We start from the raw sequence: 17407 nt of genomic DNA, 5'->3' as shown, positions 1-17407 counted from the left end.
TCTCCTGCTGATTAATGCTGTGATTTACAAGGAAAGTAACATTGAAAAACAAAAAGATATTTTTTTAGACTGAGTCAATTACACGTTTCGTTGAACTATGATTGTAAGGAGGCAGCAAATTATGAGTTGGAAACAAACTACAAATTGTAAGGAGCCGGCAAATAAAAGCGAAATAAATAAAATTAAGAAAAAAAAAAACAAGGGGTAGTTTAGGAAATATGAAAAAGATAGAAACTCCACCTGGAATCCAACACAAAAATAAAAAATATGCTATAAAAACCAAACCTACAGAGCAGAGACGCTTTGTCTCCGTGTAGTCTCTGGGTTGTTGCTGTGCTGTGTTTACATCCTCAGCGCTCTTCTTCTCCAACCCACCGGCCATGGAACCAGGGGTCCCACCGCCGCCGCCAACCCCACCGTCATCCCCCTCCGCCGGCGCAACCCTCTTCGGTAAATACCAGTTGGGTCGCCTCCTCGGCAGAGGAAGCTTCGGAAAAGTTTTCCAAGCTCTCTCACTCATCGATAACAGCGCCGTTGCCGTCAAAATCATCGACAAGGCCAAAACCGTAGATGCAGCCATGGAGCCGAGGATCGTGCGAGAAATCGACGCCATGCGTCGCTTGCAGAACCACCCCAACATACTCAAGATTCACGAGGTCATGGCGAGCAAGACCAAGATCTACCTCGTAATGGAGCTCGCCACCGGCGGCGAGCTGTTCTCGAAGATCTCTGGTCGCCGGAGACTCAAAGAAGGTGTGGCTCGCCGGTATTTCCAGCAATTGGTATCCGCTTTGAACTTCTGCCACCAGAACGGAATCACTCACCGTGATATTAAGCCCCAGAATCTGCTTCTCGACGAATTCGGGAATTTGAAGGTTTCCGATTTCGGTCTCTCGGCTTTGCCGGAGCAGATCAACAATGGGCTTCTACACACGGCTTGCGGTACTCCGGCGTATACGGCCCCGGAGGTCGTTCGCCGGCGAGGCTACGACGGTTCGAAAGCCGACGCTTGGTCTTGCGGCGTCATTCTCTTCGTCCTTCTCTCGGGTCTTTTACCGTTTGACGATACTAATCTGGTCGCCATGTACAAGAAGATCCATCGCCGGGAATACCAGTTCCCGGACTGTATTTCGAAGCCGGCGAGGTATATAATCTATCAGCTTCTCGATCCGAATCCCGATACAAGAATGAGCATCGAGAAGCTCATGCAAAACGCGTGGTTCAAGAAATCGCTCCGAGTCCAACCCCAAAACAGTCTCTTTGATTCGGAATCGTTGTCACACGAAAAGAATTGCAAACCGGAAATGTTTTCGATCACGAACGCGTTCGATATAATATCCTTATCGTCGGGATTGAACTTGTCGGGGCTTTTCGAAACGACGGCGTTTAAGAAAGAGAAAAGGTTCACTACGAATTTGGTGTCTGCAGAGATTGTGTTGGAGAAGGTGAAGGAAGTAGGAGAGAGATTAGGGTTCAGAACGGAGAAAGGGAAGGGATGGAGTATCGGATTGGGAAAAGGGAAAGTGGTATTGATCGTAAATATGGTGGAAATCGCACCCAATTTGTTATTAGGGGAAGTGAAGGTTGTTGAAGGTGGGATAGAGTTTGAGGAGCTTCATTGGGTTAATCTCAAACAAGGGTTAGAGGGAGTAGTTGTTTCATGGCATAAAGACTCCATATGAACGGAAAAAAGAAAGTCCGATGACCAGCCGAGATGGTGGTGATGATGGTTATGAACAATTTTGTACAGTGGTGAGCCTGTGATGTTCACTGAATTATTTCATAGGAAGGAGGAAATTAGAGAAATAATTACAAGTGGGTATGAGCTAAATATTTTGGTGAAAAAAAGCACAGGTTGATCTTGTACATGAACAAGGAAAAAGAAACAAAAAATTACTACGTAGTTTATTTTAGTTTCTTAATATTTTAGCTGGGATTACAATTTCCCTGTTTGGGTTTTGTTTTTTTGTACATTAGATTGTTCTTTATGATAGCCTAATATCTAATATAATTCACGTTAGTTTGTGCAAAACTGGGCTTTGATTTTTTAATTTTTTTATTCTTCAGTTTAAATTTCTTAGAGAACAGAAAAATCTCTTAAAGAATTGTCAGAACAAATTGGTAGTAATGCAATGGTTGTCACACAGCTGGGTTTTCTCTCTTTCTATGAACCTGCTGTGTTCCAGTTGGATTTCATAATTTGCAGATAAAAAGAACCAAAGTTCAGAGAACCTTTAGTTGTACAAATTGGTAGTAATGCCATGGTTGTCACACAGCTGGGTTTTCTTTCTTTCTATGAACCTGCTGTGTTCCAGTTGGATTTCATAATTTGCAGATAAAAAGAACCATGCAGATTTTTCTAGAGAATAGTTAAAGAAAATGTGAGGGCAAGTTCAGAGAACCTTTAGTTGTAGAAATTATACAGGTCTTGTCCAAATTGTGCATATATTGTCAATGTATATATTTGCTTTAAGAAATTCAAAGCACCACAGTAGTTTGATGGTAAAGAAGATATTTTATTTTAATGGTTCAAAAGGATTGAGGAAGATTGAAAAGAGTTGTGTGTCTATGAGGAGGAAGCTCTTGCTTTTGCTTTAAAAACAAGGCTTTTCAGAAACCTTGACGAGAAAGCTTCAATCCTTGAGCAATATGGGAGACACTGGTATGACGCTATGAGTTTTCATCATCTTTTATCAAAAATCAGTTCTATGCTTTATAAAAAGCCATTTCAAACTAGTCGTTTTCATCCTTAGTTTCCTCAATTATTATAAAGATTCCAAATTCATAAATGCGCAACATCATATCAAAGAGGAAAATAAAAAAGGGTTATAATAAGGGACCTCAAAAAAGAAAATTAGCAAGAGCCGTTCATTACCCATCTAAAAAAGATTCTGAAATTTTCCTAATAAAAAATTGATAAACTCTGACAATTGATTATAATTAACAAATCGGAGGTTATATAGCTTAGTGAACAGAAAAATGCAGAAAAAAAACTGTTGAAAAAAGCTTGATGGTGGTGGGGTACGGCAACCAAAAAAAGAAGAAGTGGATGGATCACACCCATCATTCTGTTACTATCAGAAAGATAGAGATATTGCTTCAGAAAAAGATTTGCCGGCTCCAGATAATAGATTCAAGAATAATCAGATTTTTTCAGCTAAAACTTTAAGCAAAGTTAACGTTAAGATAATTAAGATTTAGATTATTTTGTTGTTCTTTCTGCGTTAACTCTGCACCGTTAATTAAGATTTAGATATTTTTTGTTGTTCTCTCTGCATTAACTTTGCAATTTGAGAATGGACCCAGATCCTTGTTTTGGCAGGATCTGCGTTCAGTAACGGCTTTAGTTGAAGGAACTCAGCCAACAGAGTCCAGAGAAAAGAAGGAAAATATTAAACATACCAGTCCATAATCCACCTTTATTTTCATTGTTAATTGCCACTAAATGTAGGTGAACCTTCATGAATTACAGCGTTGAATCAAAAGGCCACGACCCATTGAAAGCTAGTCTATGGTGAATACATTTATATAGTGCAAAAAGTACAACTTTAAAGTCCTTACAGCAGTACATGATACGAACAACTGTAAATTAAGAACTACAATTGGATTTACAAGAAAAATTCAAAGTTGATCCCAACTTGGTATTTTTTCAAGTACACAGGTTGGCTATACAAACATTTTCTGCTAGTCTGATCTTTACAGGGTCAATGCCCTACAGGAAGATTTGTTATGTGTATCTTCTGTCATTCTTAACTCAAGTTCCTGCCAAGTTCCTGTCACGTTTTTCTTCTCTCTTTGGTGCCTTCAAGTGGTAAAGGACACAACTCATTGCAATTGGCATGAACATTTTGATTGTCACATTAAACTTCCAATCCAATTTCCCTGCTTGAATTTCATTGAGCAACTATGAAGTCCAACCTTGGATCTGATGGTCCATAGAGAAAATGCAAGTTGCAAAGAGAATATCTACACATCGGAAATATGTACCCCAACGACAGAAGTGAGTGCTGACATCCATTTCTCCAGTCCACTTTGAGCATCTTTCTTCATTGTTACTTCCAGTTTGCCGACAGCCTGCTTTGAAACTCCACATTTCACCAGAACCGTTCCAAGCGCTTTTAATGTACAATCATCAGGTTGAATAGAAGCTTTCATCATCTCCTTGAAAGTGCTCACAACCTCCTTAAATCTCCCATACATGGCATACAATCCGAGTACATTATTATAACTCAGCAAATCAGTTAAAAGCCCTAGTTCTCTCATCTGCTTTGCGATTCTTACAGCTTCCTCGAATCTTCCTAGTTTCTTGTACATGCACAGCATCATTGCATATGTAAACTCATTCGCATTCCCCTTTCTCTTCAAGCTCTCAAAAATTTCTTCTGCTGGCTCAACCATAGATCTCTCACTATAAAGATCAATCAAACAATTAGAAGAATATGTAGTAGGACCTTCCTCTGAAGATTGTAGAAGTTCATATGTTTCTTGTGCTTCGTTTAAGAAGCCAACTTTAGTGTACAGCTTAATTAAGGAATTGTATATAACTGCATTTCCTGGTACATCTGCCTTTTTCATCGCATCAATATAGCTGAGAGCTTCTTTAACACTTCCAACATCAGCAAAGGCATTAATCAGTATACCAAAGACAATAACATCCGGCTGCACACCAAATCGAACCATCTCATCATACAGCTTCTCAGCCATTTCCAGTTGACCTAATTTTACGAAGCTTGATATCACAGCACAATAAGGGATGCAGTCACTTACCAATCCTGCCTCCTGCATCTTACTCAGATAGGATTTTGCTATGTGTGGCATGTCAGCAGTAGCCAAAATTTGTATGAGAGAACTATAAGTACATTTGTCCGGAACTATGCCATGACTCTCCATACTGTCAAACAATTGACATGCTTTAATATAAAACTTTCCCACACCATATGCTTTAATCATCACATTGAACTCTAGGACACTCAGTTTCTTCCCTTCTTGGCAGCAAAAAAAAACTTTCTCTGCTTCCATAATATGTCCACGCTCCCCATACGCATCAATGTTGGCAGAATAGCACTCAGAACTCATATTGCCCGCAAGATGAAACCTTCTGAACCATAACCATGACTTCTCAAGCTTCCCAGCTTCTATGTACATCCTAGTCAGAGCTGATTGGGTAAATTCATCGATCTGAAGTCCTCTTTCATCCATCTCTGAGACAAGTTCTTCAGCTCTGCAAACCATATGCCTTATTGAGTATGCATATAAGAGTGTACGATAGCTCACAAGGTCAGGCTCCAGATGGGCATCCTTCATCTTTTTGAAGTAGTCAGTTGCCATGTTTATATTATCATGCTTCGCATGGAGAGAAATTAGAATGTTGTACGTTCTTGTGTCTGGTGGACATTGAACCTCATCCATCTTCTGCATCAATGAAGCCACCTCTTCCAGCTTGCCATGGTTACCACAAATGTGAATCATAGTATTGAAAGTAACTGTGGTTGGAGCAATTCCTTCCCTAAGCATCTGTGCAAATATATCAGACGCTTCTTTAAGTTGTCCGGCCTTCCCATATGTGTCTATTAAAGTATTATATGTATGCGAACTTAAACACACTTGTGCTTGCAAAGCAGTCCCCAATCTAGCAGCACTATTCACAGTACTACCATCTTGCCTAGAACATTCACTGGATGACCATTTCTTGAAAAACTCCTCAGCTTTTTGAAACTCCCCTGCCTTCTTATACATCTGAACGACGATTCCCATAGTAACCTCATCAGGTTCCATTCCTTGTTTGTTCATTTTCTCTAGCCAGAGAAGTGCTTCTTCCTTAAGTCCACCCTTACTATAAGCATCAATCAGAGTTCCATAAGTCGAATTAATTGGTGCAATCCCTTTGACATTCATTTCTTCCCAAAGGCCCTCAACATAGCTCCATTTCCTCGCTTTCCCGAGACTTCTGAGCATAATGTTATAGTGAATCACGTTCAATTCGTAACAGTCCTTTCCTTTGAACCACTCAAAAATCTCCAAGGCCCTTTCCCAACTCGACTGCTCTTTCAAAATTATGCTTCTTTCTTTGTTATTTAGACTCTCTTCCCATGGCTTTAAAGCCTCATCCAAATCCTCTACCTCATCCAAAGCTTGCAAAATCGCCGGGATACACCCGCCATAAGCCACCCATTTCTTCGAACACTTGGTATGCATTTTCTCCATTACACCATCCGCATTCCCCAACTTTAATTTACCACCCAAATCCCTCTTGTTCACGGTTTTTCCACCATCCAAAGTTCTCCCTGCATTTTCCTTATCTGGGTTCTTCTCAAAATTCTGCCTTTTCAACAGAGGCTCATGAACAGCAACTCCATTACTTCTATCAGGGGTGGGTCTTGGAATTTCACTGAACCTCTTTTTAACCCCATCTCCATTGGGAGTTTGCAGAACTCTATGGTTTCTATCTTTGCTAAAGCGTTCAATTCTGTCTACTGGAGAAACTGGGAGTGCTATGTTGGGTAAGCTCTTGGTAGAACCCAACATGGTGAAGCAGCTGGTATCCAGCTGGAGCTTCACAAACATTCTTTTGCTGACGTATATATCCAAACTCGCCTTCAACTCACCGCTTGAGTTTATTCAGAAAAGCGATAGAAACATGGTCACCGAATGGGCTTTCACTTCCTCCTCAACCCCAAGTTCAGAGAAGCATAGGTTAGTAGCTTGGCAGAATTGTGGAGCTACAAAGGAGAAGAAAACACCAAACCCAATACAAACAAATTACAAATAAACAAAATCGAAAATTTCAAATTTTCTTCCTTTTTTAAAATTTCTTTTTTGACAAATATTTTAATATGACATAAAAATTATTTTGTCGTCTGTGAGTTCTCACCAATTATCAAGTGATGGTTTATATATATATATATATATATATTGAAAAATTTTATAGTATGAAGCGATTCGCATATGGTTTATATTTTAAAAAATATATCGATTTTTATTATGTATATACACATAGCATATATAGTAAAGTTAATATATTTTTTTTTTCTAAAATATATCGATTTAGATATAATTCGTATCGTAAAATTATTTTATATATATTTATAATTCTATTTTGGTTAAAAAAAATATTTACAATTCCATTTAAAATGAGATAATTATGGTGTTTTTCACTCTTTTTTCCGAAGACCAACTCTTTATAAGTTACAACAATTTTACATGGTTCATGCTCCGTGCCAATTATTAGTTATAAAGCTTTTTATGTAGGTGTTATTATTGTTTTTAGCAATTTTATTTGATTTATTCATTTCTTAGTTATTTACATTTATAAATTATTGAATGTAGTTATAATGTTTATCTACTCATTTTTAACAAAACAATACTCCTTAATTACAGTTTTTTTTAAAAAAAAAAATCATTATTTACATTTAAAATGTTTTAATAAAATTAGTTAATAACAAAAGTATTATATAGTTAAAACAAAAAAAAATACTTATTTAGAAAATAATATTTATTTATTTAATTACTATTTTATATAAAATAATTTTTTTATTACTTTTTACAGTTCTCGACTTATTTTGGTTATTTAATTTCTAACAATGTCTAAAATAATTTTCTTTTTTCCTTCGAGGATGACAATTTTTATTTTAATTTTTTATGTAAATTTGTAATGTATTTATTATGAATATCAGATTATTGCCAAAATATTCAAATCATATTCTTTAAAAAAATAGAGAAAAATTAAAAGGGAATCTATTTAATTCATAAACAATCTAATTAATGGAACTAGCTAAAAAAATAAAATGTTATACGTATAAGTGTCCAAAAAATTAAAAAACATATATATATATATATATTATAAAAAATTAAGCATAACGTTAAATTTGGCCTCCTAAATTGTTGCAAATTATATCACTTTTAGAATTATCCATTTAAAGTTAATTAGTTATCGATTTAGCTAATTAGTAGGTTAATTGTGTCGAGCTCTTTCCTGTGATTTATAAATTCTTAACTATCTACTACAATTATTTTTCTTTTTCTTTTTCATTTTCCTTTTTTTTATTTTTTTTTTGTTGGTGGTAATAGTTACAAATTACAATTAGTTATCAAGTTACATACTTTTGCCTCAATAGTTATAAATTCCCAGCTAGGGCATGTGAAGAAGTAAACATGAACGCCTTAGGAAAAATTTCAGCCAGTTAACCACTCGATCCATGTATAGCCAATTGTCTCATCATTTTCACTCTCTCTTTTTCTTTTTTTCAGTTTTTTTTTTTTTTTTTGGGGTAGTAGACATTTGCCATTACCTGAAGCATATATAATTTACTTTCAAAAAAAAATTGAAAGTCACAAAAGATTACAAATAATACTGTGGAGAAAACACACCAAACAGGCAAATAGACAGTATATGTGCTTCCACAAATGCAAAATAACTATAGTTTAGATCCAAAATTGGAGCATGTTATATATATATATATTATACGTGGTGGATGTCACTGAGAGTTCAAGCCAAGTTAGGGAGGCTTTTAAGGATTATTGAAAAGATGCCTTATGAAGCCGATGCTATTGTATTGAAAATTCTGCTTAGCATAAGTAAGGCCCTTTAAAGATGTACAAGTGGCCACAAAAAAAAAAAAAAAAAAAGGCGGCCAGTTCCATTTAACGAGACTCAGCTGCATATGTTCTTTTATCCTATATATTTTATGTTGACTCTGGAATGTGGAATGAGATTTCTAAGATTAGGGAAACAATGAGGTCTAATAAAATTTAAGAAAGAGCCAGGTTCCAACTGGATTATTGAGGTTAAAGATGAGATGCATATGCATTTATATCTGAGGACAAGTCTAGTCCAAGATGCAAAGATATATATACATATATATATATAATATATGTATGACAATCTCCATCACATAACTTGATAAAATGAAGCTTGATGAGTATATGCCATTTATTCATTTTGATGAGGTGGTGGAAGAACAAGAGCTGAGAACTTTCATACTTAATGTACCTAGTTCAACAACCCTTTATTGTTTTTATAATTTTCAATGAAAGCAGAGAATAATTAGGAATTGGTAGAAAATTTACCATATAGCTCACAGTTTATCAGATAATGATGCTGGGGATGGGCATAAACAGATCGGACAAATATTTGACAGGAAAATTGTTTTGTCTTTGTGTTAGTATTAAGTGGGTATTTTTTGTGTTTGAATTTTGATGAATAATTTTGGAAAACTTAGCATGAGGATTAACCATAATCCAATTTTAAAATGAGATAATTACTTGTTTTTTCCTTTTTTGAAGATAAAATATTTATAACAATTTTATTAGATTTATGCTCTGCCAATAAATTAGTCGCAGAGCTCTCTCTCCCTTTTTTTTTTTTTTTCTTTTTCTTTTTTGGTTGTTTTCCCCATTGTTTGTTATCATTTTCAATTCTTTTTTACTTCCTTTGGTTGAATTGCTTAGTGAGAATTACTGATTAGACTTAAGGAAAAATATTGATAAAATCTGGTTTTTTACAGTCTAAGTCAAAGAATATTTTGGTTATGATCAATTTGTTTTTCCATCGTAAATGCTGTTCACAAGAAACAAAGTCGTTAGAGCTTCAAAGGGATTGAAAAACTTCCAAAATCAGTACCACAAGAATCAAATCTGGTTCAAATAATGATATAGAAAAAGGATATTGACTGTTTTACATATTATAGATCAAAGATGACTTGTAAGATAAACAATGTGGCTTATCAAGGGGGATTCAATACTAAAGCAATGAACCAGACCAGATGGGTGGCTTATTTGCAGTACTTCTTGAACCACACACCAATATTAAGGAAGCTCTCGAAGTCAGATTGTGGCCTGCAAATGAAAGCAAATTCATTCTGTTGACCTTTTGATTCTATATAGGATGACAGGTTAGAAGGCATAAGTTCATTAGAGAAGAATATTTACCTTTCAATTCCATGAACATCATTTGGAAACAGAATGACTTTGACATCAACTCCTCTCTCCTTCAATGCCCGAGAATACTAAAAATTGGAGAAGAAATTTAGACAAAAAAGGTAAAAAGATAAAATAAAGATTGTGATCGTTTCCACTGTGTGTTTCTTTCACTTAAATTTATGGTTTCTCTGGCAACAAAGCCGATAAATGATTACAACATGTCAAAATATGAGGTTATATTGAATTCATTGTACGGTTCTGATATTTAGAAGAGGAACATGATTTGTCTTACCTGCAACCCGTTAGAAACTGGAACTCGAAGATCCTGAGCGCCAAGAAGAAAAATGGTGGGTGCTTTCACCTGCAGGGATCATCAAAATAAATAATTAACTTTGAAGCTCTAATAACTTTGGAAGTTTTTCAATCCCTTTGAAGCTCTAATAACTTTGTTTTTTTCTAAACAGTATTACGATGGAAAAACAAATTGATCATAACCAAAATATTCTTTGACTTAGACTGAAAAAACCAGATTTTATCAATACTTTTCGTTAAACCTAATCAGTAATTATCAGACGATAATATCGCTTGATAAAATGGAAATGACTTCCAGTGAGCACAGAATAGGCATTGTGGTGGGTCTCATACAGCCGACTGTGGGGAAGTAAGTTCTAAAGATCAGTCCTAACTTCATATACTTTTTGCGTGAACTAGTCACCCTCAAGAATCAAAACCAGCGCACTTGCAACTGTCAATCTGAGACTTCTACCATTAGACCAAACATCAAACCCTAAAATACTCTTCGAATCCTGAGGAACTTCAAACTTGCTTTCATCTACTTTGTTATTTTCTTGTTAGTTGTTTATTTTTTAAATTCTTTACTTTTTTGCTATGATCATGCCGACACTGGATGCGGGGTTAATGCCTCAATTAGGCTTTCCTTATTTGCATGCTTAAGATCCTGTTGAAACTGGTTTGGAGTCTTTGAATTCAGTTTCTTTCTTATGCTAATATCTTTCTCTGAAAGCGTGAAACGGTTCCACAATATAATTTGGAAGACTAGCCCACAATAAGCATACCTTTGAGATATGAGAAATAGGGGACTTGCTGTGAAAGAAGGTCAGTTGCTCCGCTGAAGGTGCTTCTGTAAAGATCTTTTTCCCCTCACTTCCATATGTCTCGACATAGCACCAATCAGGGATATCTGTGGTACCAACCATCAATGCAAGGTTACAGACGGGATTTCTCACTGCTGCTGCAGCAAACTTATCTGGTGCCTGCAGCATTTAGGAAGCAAAAAGGATCCCATTCTTGAGTAAACTCTATTTCACTTCAGAATTTCCGGAAGAGAAGTATAAGTGTAATAACGAAAATATGGGAATATACAATATAACTAAAGGTATAGGTTACAAATATATTGAGCAAACAATAAAACAACGATAAAGGCAATTGAAGCATATTGGATGCTAAGGAGATTTCTCCCTGGAAAACCATCAATTATTACTCTAGCAGTGCCCAAAATACAGTGTGTATGAAGACCTTGAGGCATAAAGACATTGGATTAATATGTAAGAGTTTGTAAGAGAAACAAACAAGTATTCACAGATGCACCTTTTGCAACACATACTAAGATCATACCTGGCCAATCAAATGGGTTGTCAGAAAGCCACCATGGGAACCACCAAGCACTGTAATTTTCGATGGACTGGCATGTCCTGCCTCAATGACATGATCTATAGCCGTGAGTACATCATTGACATCCTGGCCAGAATAATTTAAGAGATCAGGATCTAGTTATATGATCCAAAATGTTTTCTTATTTTAAAGGCTAAAATTGTTTAAAAAGAACCACAAGGATCTAAGCACATAATCAAAAAGCATAGGGAGAACAGGCAAATATGACTATATTAGATTGACGATAAGCACCTGGGACCCAACTTTCCCTGGTAGTGATTGTAGTGCTTCTTCACCAAATCCCAAAGAGCCTCTGATACAAATTACCAGTTAGTAGAAGCCTGATAATAGAATAAATCCAAACAATCTGTTGACACTGTAACCTGATTTGCTAAAAACACACTTCTCAACCATTCTAGATGACCCAAAATAATATCATGGTGTCCACAACACATCATCCATGATGACAAACATTGTATTATAGGAAATTGCTGGATATGAACTTCCAAACTAACTTCTCAAGAATAATGAAAAATTCAAAAATAGCACTAAAGATAAAAAGAATGAATACTCGTATATTTAGATGCATGACTCAGGCATCTCGGAAAGTCAAATCCCTTTTTCTTGAGTAAGTTATTCCAATTAATCCCCTATAGTTTTATTAGCAAAAACCATGCTATCAATGAAGGAACCTATGTTAGAGTGAGATTTTTATTATTTATTTATTTGGATGAAGGAAGGGTGATACATGGACCAAAGTAAAACCAAGCAACACAGTTACGGCCAAATAAAATTTGTATTAGATGGGTAAACATGCATCACTGACCTAATAATAGTATGAAGAATGACAATAAAAAATAAAAACCTTACCTATAATTAACAATCAACAAATTGTATCCAATTGAAGAGAGAAATGCCAAGGGCTTTGAAAAGCTTGATAATGATACAGAGTGGGGACCCCCATGAAGCACCACAATGAGTGGATCAAACCCATCATTTCTCTTCGTTTTGGATGACACAAATATGGCTTCAAAAGGTTTCTTAGCACCTGAATGTTAAACATATTCAAGAAGTCAAAACGCATTTTCTAACATGTTAAGTTGGGATTGAAAATTTCCGAAAAGCAATAAGTCAACGTAAATTGCAGAACATAACTTATAGCTAAGTAAGAGGATGATTAAAAATGTCATATTCACTAAAAGCCATCAGCTCTATTTCAATGGCAAAGAAATAAAAACTATAGTGTTACATTTTTTAGCATTTAAGTTTCACTGCATATTTGAATTTGACCCAAAAAATGTTTTACTCCATGTTGAAAATACTTACATAAACCTGTGGATAACAAACATTAGTCTGAATTAAGCTGTAGAAACAAAGAGGCCTCAATAATACCTTTTGTCCGGCTATCGGAAACATCCTTGACTGGAATCTTCAGTATACTAAATTGAAGAGTTGAAAGCAAAGATCTAACCTGCAGTAAGAGAATATTCAATAATAAAATCAGACACATCTCACATTATGCAGACCAAACCATAAAGTATGATACAAAAGAAAACAAAAAAGACCTTCTCAGAGCTTCTAAATATGGGGCTTGATACATTTAACCAATTCCATACAGCATTTTTTGTTGCTTTATCAACAAGATAACCATACTTCACTTCAGGAATATCCACGGGACTGCTAGAGACTTCAAAACGAAAGAAGAAGTAAAGTGAAATCACTTCGCTACATCTAATAGCCTAGACAATTGGCAAAGATCAGCATTTGACGCTACCTGCAACAACATTGTCCCCATCCAAAGTAAGAACATTCCATGAAGAATCTGAATCCACAGGGCTGATACGTAAGACTTCTGCACTGTACTTTGGAATAAATATTAAAGGTCAGTACTAAACCATCTAACAAAGGTACTATAAACAAGAATAAAGTTACCTCAACACATTCACAGAAAGTATCACTTGACGGCTGCCCCAGGCAGAAGATAAAATCATCGTGCGCCCATCTGAAAGCCACGGATTACTCAGGAAACTTGAACAGTAAAGTCCAGGGAAGAAACCATCCTCAGCAGACAATACAACAGGAATCTTCAAATAACATGGGGAATAGAATAAGGAAAAGTTCAGTCACAGAGAAGGGAAAAATGCAAAAGAAACTAACACTTGTACAAACTGTTTTAAAATTTGATAACTCTTTGAGTAAAATCTTTCTTGCATGTTCAAACACCAATAGAAATATACAACCATCTGTATAGTAATTGCGTGGTACAGATCACAGTTTTAACTGGCCAGTGAAATTAAAGTTTCAATAGGCCAATCAAACTTGGAGATTTATATATTAACATATATGAAATGAATAGCTCACCACATCAACAATTTTCACTGATGAGGACACCTTCCCATCCAACGGCCATTCAATTTTGTGAAGAGAATTTGTTGAAGAATGTGCCCCAGAATCCACAGAACTTTTAGCAGATAGAAACACAAGAAATTTTCCATCTGGGCTGGAAAAACAGAATGATAACATTTCAGAATACATTCAACCATTTGTCTGATAATGATGAAATCACAGACTTTAAAGCTGCATGGCTAAACTCATCTTAACTTTAGTAGAATTGTTCAATTATTTATAAAGATTTAAAAGTGCAAACGGTTTCCTAATTTAACCTGAGGGATGATAAACAGTTTCCACAGTTTCAGATGGAACTCTCCTTGCTCTTAAAAGATATTGAAGCAGAAATACATATTTTTTAATGTAGTATAAGTAGTATCTGAAACTTAGTAAGCACAAATGATAAGAGGTCACATACTAACTTTATGAATAAATGATTATCAACTATATGAGAAAAAGACCTACCTGAACCGTGGAAAAAAGGCACTGCTAATGCTTTGAGTTAGATTAACCACTGGCATGTCTTCAGTTGAACCATCTCTGAAATATTAGATTAAATTTAAGATTGTATCATATATCTAAACATACTCATATCCAACAAGAAGTAGTTAATACAGGAAAAAGGCATAACCCATAAAACATGGACATCACAAAAGCAACTTACTTAAGATCATGTGTATTAGCTTCTGATTCAAAACTTGGTGCTCTAACTGAATATAATGCACAGCTCCTGTTATAGCAGTACTTTATTCCAAGTTTTCTTTTATCTGGTGACCACCCAACAAAGACCAAATATCGATGTGAACCTTCAACTGATGGAGCCCACACAACTTGGCCAACACTCAGAGACTTCTCAATTCCTTTAACAGCTCGTACCTCTCCACTGTACAGCATAGAAGGGTTCAAAATAAGTTTGTCATCCAGAAAAGAACCATTTTTATTCTGACAAAATTTCAGACTACAATACTAGACCTATTAATGTCAATTACAAAGAGTGCAGGCTGTCTTTTTCCAGCATAGGTTTCCCCCCAATCCTCCTCCCAATCCCCTTGTCCTTTCCAGCTATTCATGTCCTTATCCGTGCCATCACCTTTCTTATAGCCCAGATTGCCAAATGTAGGCTTGGTGGGTGATGGTTCCTCTGCCACATAAGCAATGATAGTTTCATTATGGTTCCATGAGATTCCCTCAAACCTGCATTATTTAGATCTTTTAATTTTAGGCCTATGGCAATGAAATTACTAAATCATCAGTAGTAGCAGTGTTTGCAATTGAAAATTTTCTAGCATTAACTCTGTAGACATACAGAAGAAAGAAAACAGTCCACAGAGTTAATACCAGACACTATAAAGTCAATCTAGAGAATCTAAATTTATATGATTAATTACCATCCATCAGTGTATATTGAGCCATGTATGGACTGGGGGACATGGAATTCCTTTTCTAGTTGAGATGGACCCCAGATTTCAATTTGGGAGGGTGACTCGTTTTCAGAGTTCCGAACTACAAGAAGCTTTGCACCTGATGGTGATGGAACAATTATAGACGCTCCTGTCATCTCCACAGGAAAGGGGGCCCATTGAAAGTTTACAGAAGCGTTGCTTTCTTTTGAAATTTGACCGGAGAGAATAAATTTCCTCCTCTTGTTTGCCAAAAGATTAGCTTGGCTAATGGAAAATAATGCTTGAGAATTAATTCCTGCAAGAAAATGTTTGCATAAAAATGAAATTGTGAACAATTTTGTATTCGCTTGAGAAAGAAACATGAACAATGTCTGCTTATGAGCAATCATACCACTGTCAGACTTAAAAATCCAAGCCTTATCAATGCTGGAGATGCTTGTAAATTCTTTAAGTAACTTAGACTGCAAAGTGTATTCTTCCTCGGTTGTTACATCTATCCCCAGTGGTAATTCCTTCACTGAACCTGCTTTAGAACCTTCCATTGCTAAAGGTTTGAAATTTTTTTTCCTACAGATTAAATGGCAAACAACATCATCAGCAAACAGAACATATTTCAACAGTTAACAGGGAAGGAAAGTACAAGAATGAGGAAATGATTCTAAATCAGCAAAGAGAACTGTTGATTATGACACCCAAAGTGTAATACAAGAAGGTCTCAGAAGCTAGGAAAGATAGCTTTCATGGTAGAAAGTTTATGAAATTAAAAACGCCCATGGTTTCAGTGAAAGGTGATATTCACAGTAATATTAAATCACTCCAACCCAGTTAAAGACACTTTTTATGCAACATGTTGTGGCTTTAATGTTCACCTAATACTTGGCTTTTAATATGAAATATACACAATATTGACTATTTTCACAGAACAACAGCAACTAGACATGATTCTCAGTTTTTTGTTGATCAATGACAGGTATGCCAAAAATTATACTAAAAAACAAAAGAAAAATAGCCAGCTCAAACTTTAATCACCTGGCTTCGGCTAATTTGCAATTGATTCTCTGATCACTTATTAGTTTTTCAGCCCCTAGTAGTCTGGAAGGTATGATTGTGTCACTATAATGAAATCTTCTGGTTTTCAAAGAGAATTGGGGTCCAAAAACAGAATATCATTCAGAAAGAATCATTTAAAAAAAAAAAACACTTCTCGTTCTAATTATTACAAAGATCAACTTCAGATTGTTTCATTAAGGGTATGCTATAATAAATTTAGCTAATCCGGTAGACATAATAAGTTTCAGCCATTTCATATTTAGATTCACTCCAGTCCATGTTCATACGTATACAATGTTTGATCAAATTCAAAACTTCACTAAAAAACTCCAAAGAAAGTTGGGAACTTCATTAAAACCCAGATAACAATACACCAAAACAGAAATCCTGAACAAAGAAAATAGAATAAATTTCTGGATTGACCATTTGTTCTAACATTCAACTAAATCAAAATAGGCGACCCCTTTATTTCCAAACAAAAAGAGCTACAAGAAGAAGAAGAAGAAAAGAGAAGTTAAGACAAGCATATCGTGATAACTCAATGTTAAGAACAAACAAATATATTAAAAATACAAGTTACCCACTAAGTAATTTATCAGCAGAAAACAGTACACAAAAAGGGAAAGCTAAAAATGCCGGTGAGAAAGAGAGAGTTGAGCTTACATAGAGAGAGAGTGAAGTCTTCTCAGTGGGAGAGTGAAGGAAGAGAGTGGGTGAGATAAATAAGGAGAAGGGAATCTTGAGCGAAGAAAGTTAACGCACCAATTGGAGTTGGCCGAGCATAGCAGCACCCTTCCCATTTGGTGTGCATTTGGTGTTGACGTCATTCATATTCCCAAACAAACATTTTTTTATGCTCAATCATATTCTCCTTTTTTTTTTTTTTTGGGTAGAAGCAGAATCATATGGTCTTGTTATGCTCTTTTAGTCTTTTCCTAGAGTACAAAATATGAGAGATAAAAAAATAAATTAATAAA

General features: G+C 35.6%; 3 protein-coding genes across 6 annotated transcripts; 1 reads left to right on the top strand and 2 right to left on the bottom strand.

Moving 5' to 3' along the window:
• Positions 1 to 293: 293 nt before the first annotated feature.
• Positions 294 to 2032, top strand: LOC107413175 (CBL-interacting serine/threonine-protein kinase 4). Its single transcript, XM_016021054.4, has one exon. The coding sequence runs from the start codon at positions 381 to 383 to the stop codon at positions 1680 to 1682; it is 1302 nt and encodes a 433-aa protein (XP_015876540.2). The 5' UTR covers positions 294 to 380; the 3' UTR covers positions 1683 to 2032.
• A 1442-nt stretch (positions 2033 to 3474) lies between these two features.
• Positions 3475 to 6827, bottom strand: LOC107413098 (pentatricopeptide repeat-containing protein At3g23020). The gene has a single exon (XM_016020967.4). The coding sequence runs from the start codon at positions 6562 to 6564 to the stop codon at positions 3967 to 3969; it is 2598 nt and encodes an 865-aa protein (XP_015876453.3). The 5' UTR covers positions 6565 to 6827; the 3' UTR covers positions 3475 to 3966.
• Positions 6828 to 9623: 2796 nt separating this feature from the next.
• On the bottom strand, positions 9624 to 17307 carry LOC107413108 (acylamino-acid-releasing enzyme). 4 transcript variants are annotated; one of them, XM_048478029.2, is made up of 19 exons: positions 17094 to 17307; positions 16410 to 16508; positions 15772 to 15947; positions 15366 to 15675; positions 14950 to 15171; positions 14642 to 14860; positions 14443 to 14517; positions 13951 to 14089; positions 13522 to 13673; positions 13364 to 13446; positions 13155 to 13276; positions 12982 to 13060; positions 12460 to 12637; positions 11842 to 11902; positions 11554 to 11676; positions 10995 to 11192; positions 10211 to 10279; positions 9928 to 10004; positions 9624 to 9834 (listed from the first exon to the last, which is right to left on the bottom strand). In XM_048478029.2, exons 1-19 carry the CDS (start codon positions 17255 to 17257, stop codon positions 9771 to 9773), a joined length of 2610 nt encoding a protein of 869 aa, XP_048333986.2. In that variant the 5' UTR covers positions 17258 to 17307; the 3' UTR covers positions 9624 to 9770. The 4 variants fall into 4 exon arrangements, with proteins under 4 accessions (XP_048333986.2, XP_048333987.2, XP_048333988.2 ...); XM_048478030.2 differs by having other exon boundaries at positions 16410 to 16505; XM_048478031.2 differs by having other exon boundaries at positions 16410 to 16472.
• Positions 17308 to 17407: the final 100 nt, after the last annotated feature.

Source organism: Ziziphus jujuba, chromosome 3 (genome assembly GCF_031755915.1).
Source record: "Ziziphus jujuba cultivar Dongzao chromosome 3, ASM3175591v1".
In the NCBI taxonomy this organism is placed as follows: Eukaryota; Viridiplantae; Streptophyta; class Magnoliopsida; order Rosales; family Rhamnaceae; genus Ziziphus; species Ziziphus jujuba.
Note: the sequence above shows the minus strand (reverse complement) of the source record. Positions and strands in the feature narration are given on the sequence as shown.

What these genes read in the sequence shown, in the direction of transcription:
- LOC107413175 (XM_016021054.4), top strand. Translation starts at nt 381, where the DNA reads ATGGAACCAGGGGTCCCACCGCCGCCGCCAACCCCACCGTCATCCCCC.
- LOC107413098 (XM_016020967.4), bottom strand. Translation starts at nt 6,564, where the DNA reads ATGTTTGTGAAGCTCCAGCTGGATACCAGCTGCTTCACCATGTTGGGT.
- LOC107413108 (XM_048478029.2), bottom strand. Translation starts at nt 17,257, where the DNA reads ATGACGTCAACACCAAATGCACACCAAATGGGAAGGGTGCTGCTATGC. An exon ending in TGGGGACAATGTTGTTGCAG is followed by an intron (nt 13,277 to 13,363) that starts GTAGCGTCAAAT and finishes TTCGTTTTGAAG; the next exon opens with TCTCTAGCAGTCCCGTGGAT. An exon ending in TTCCGATAGCCGGACAAAAG is followed by an intron (nt 12,638 to 12,981) that starts GTATTATTGAGG and finishes TTTAACATTCAG; the next exon opens with GTGCTAAGAAACCTTTTGAA.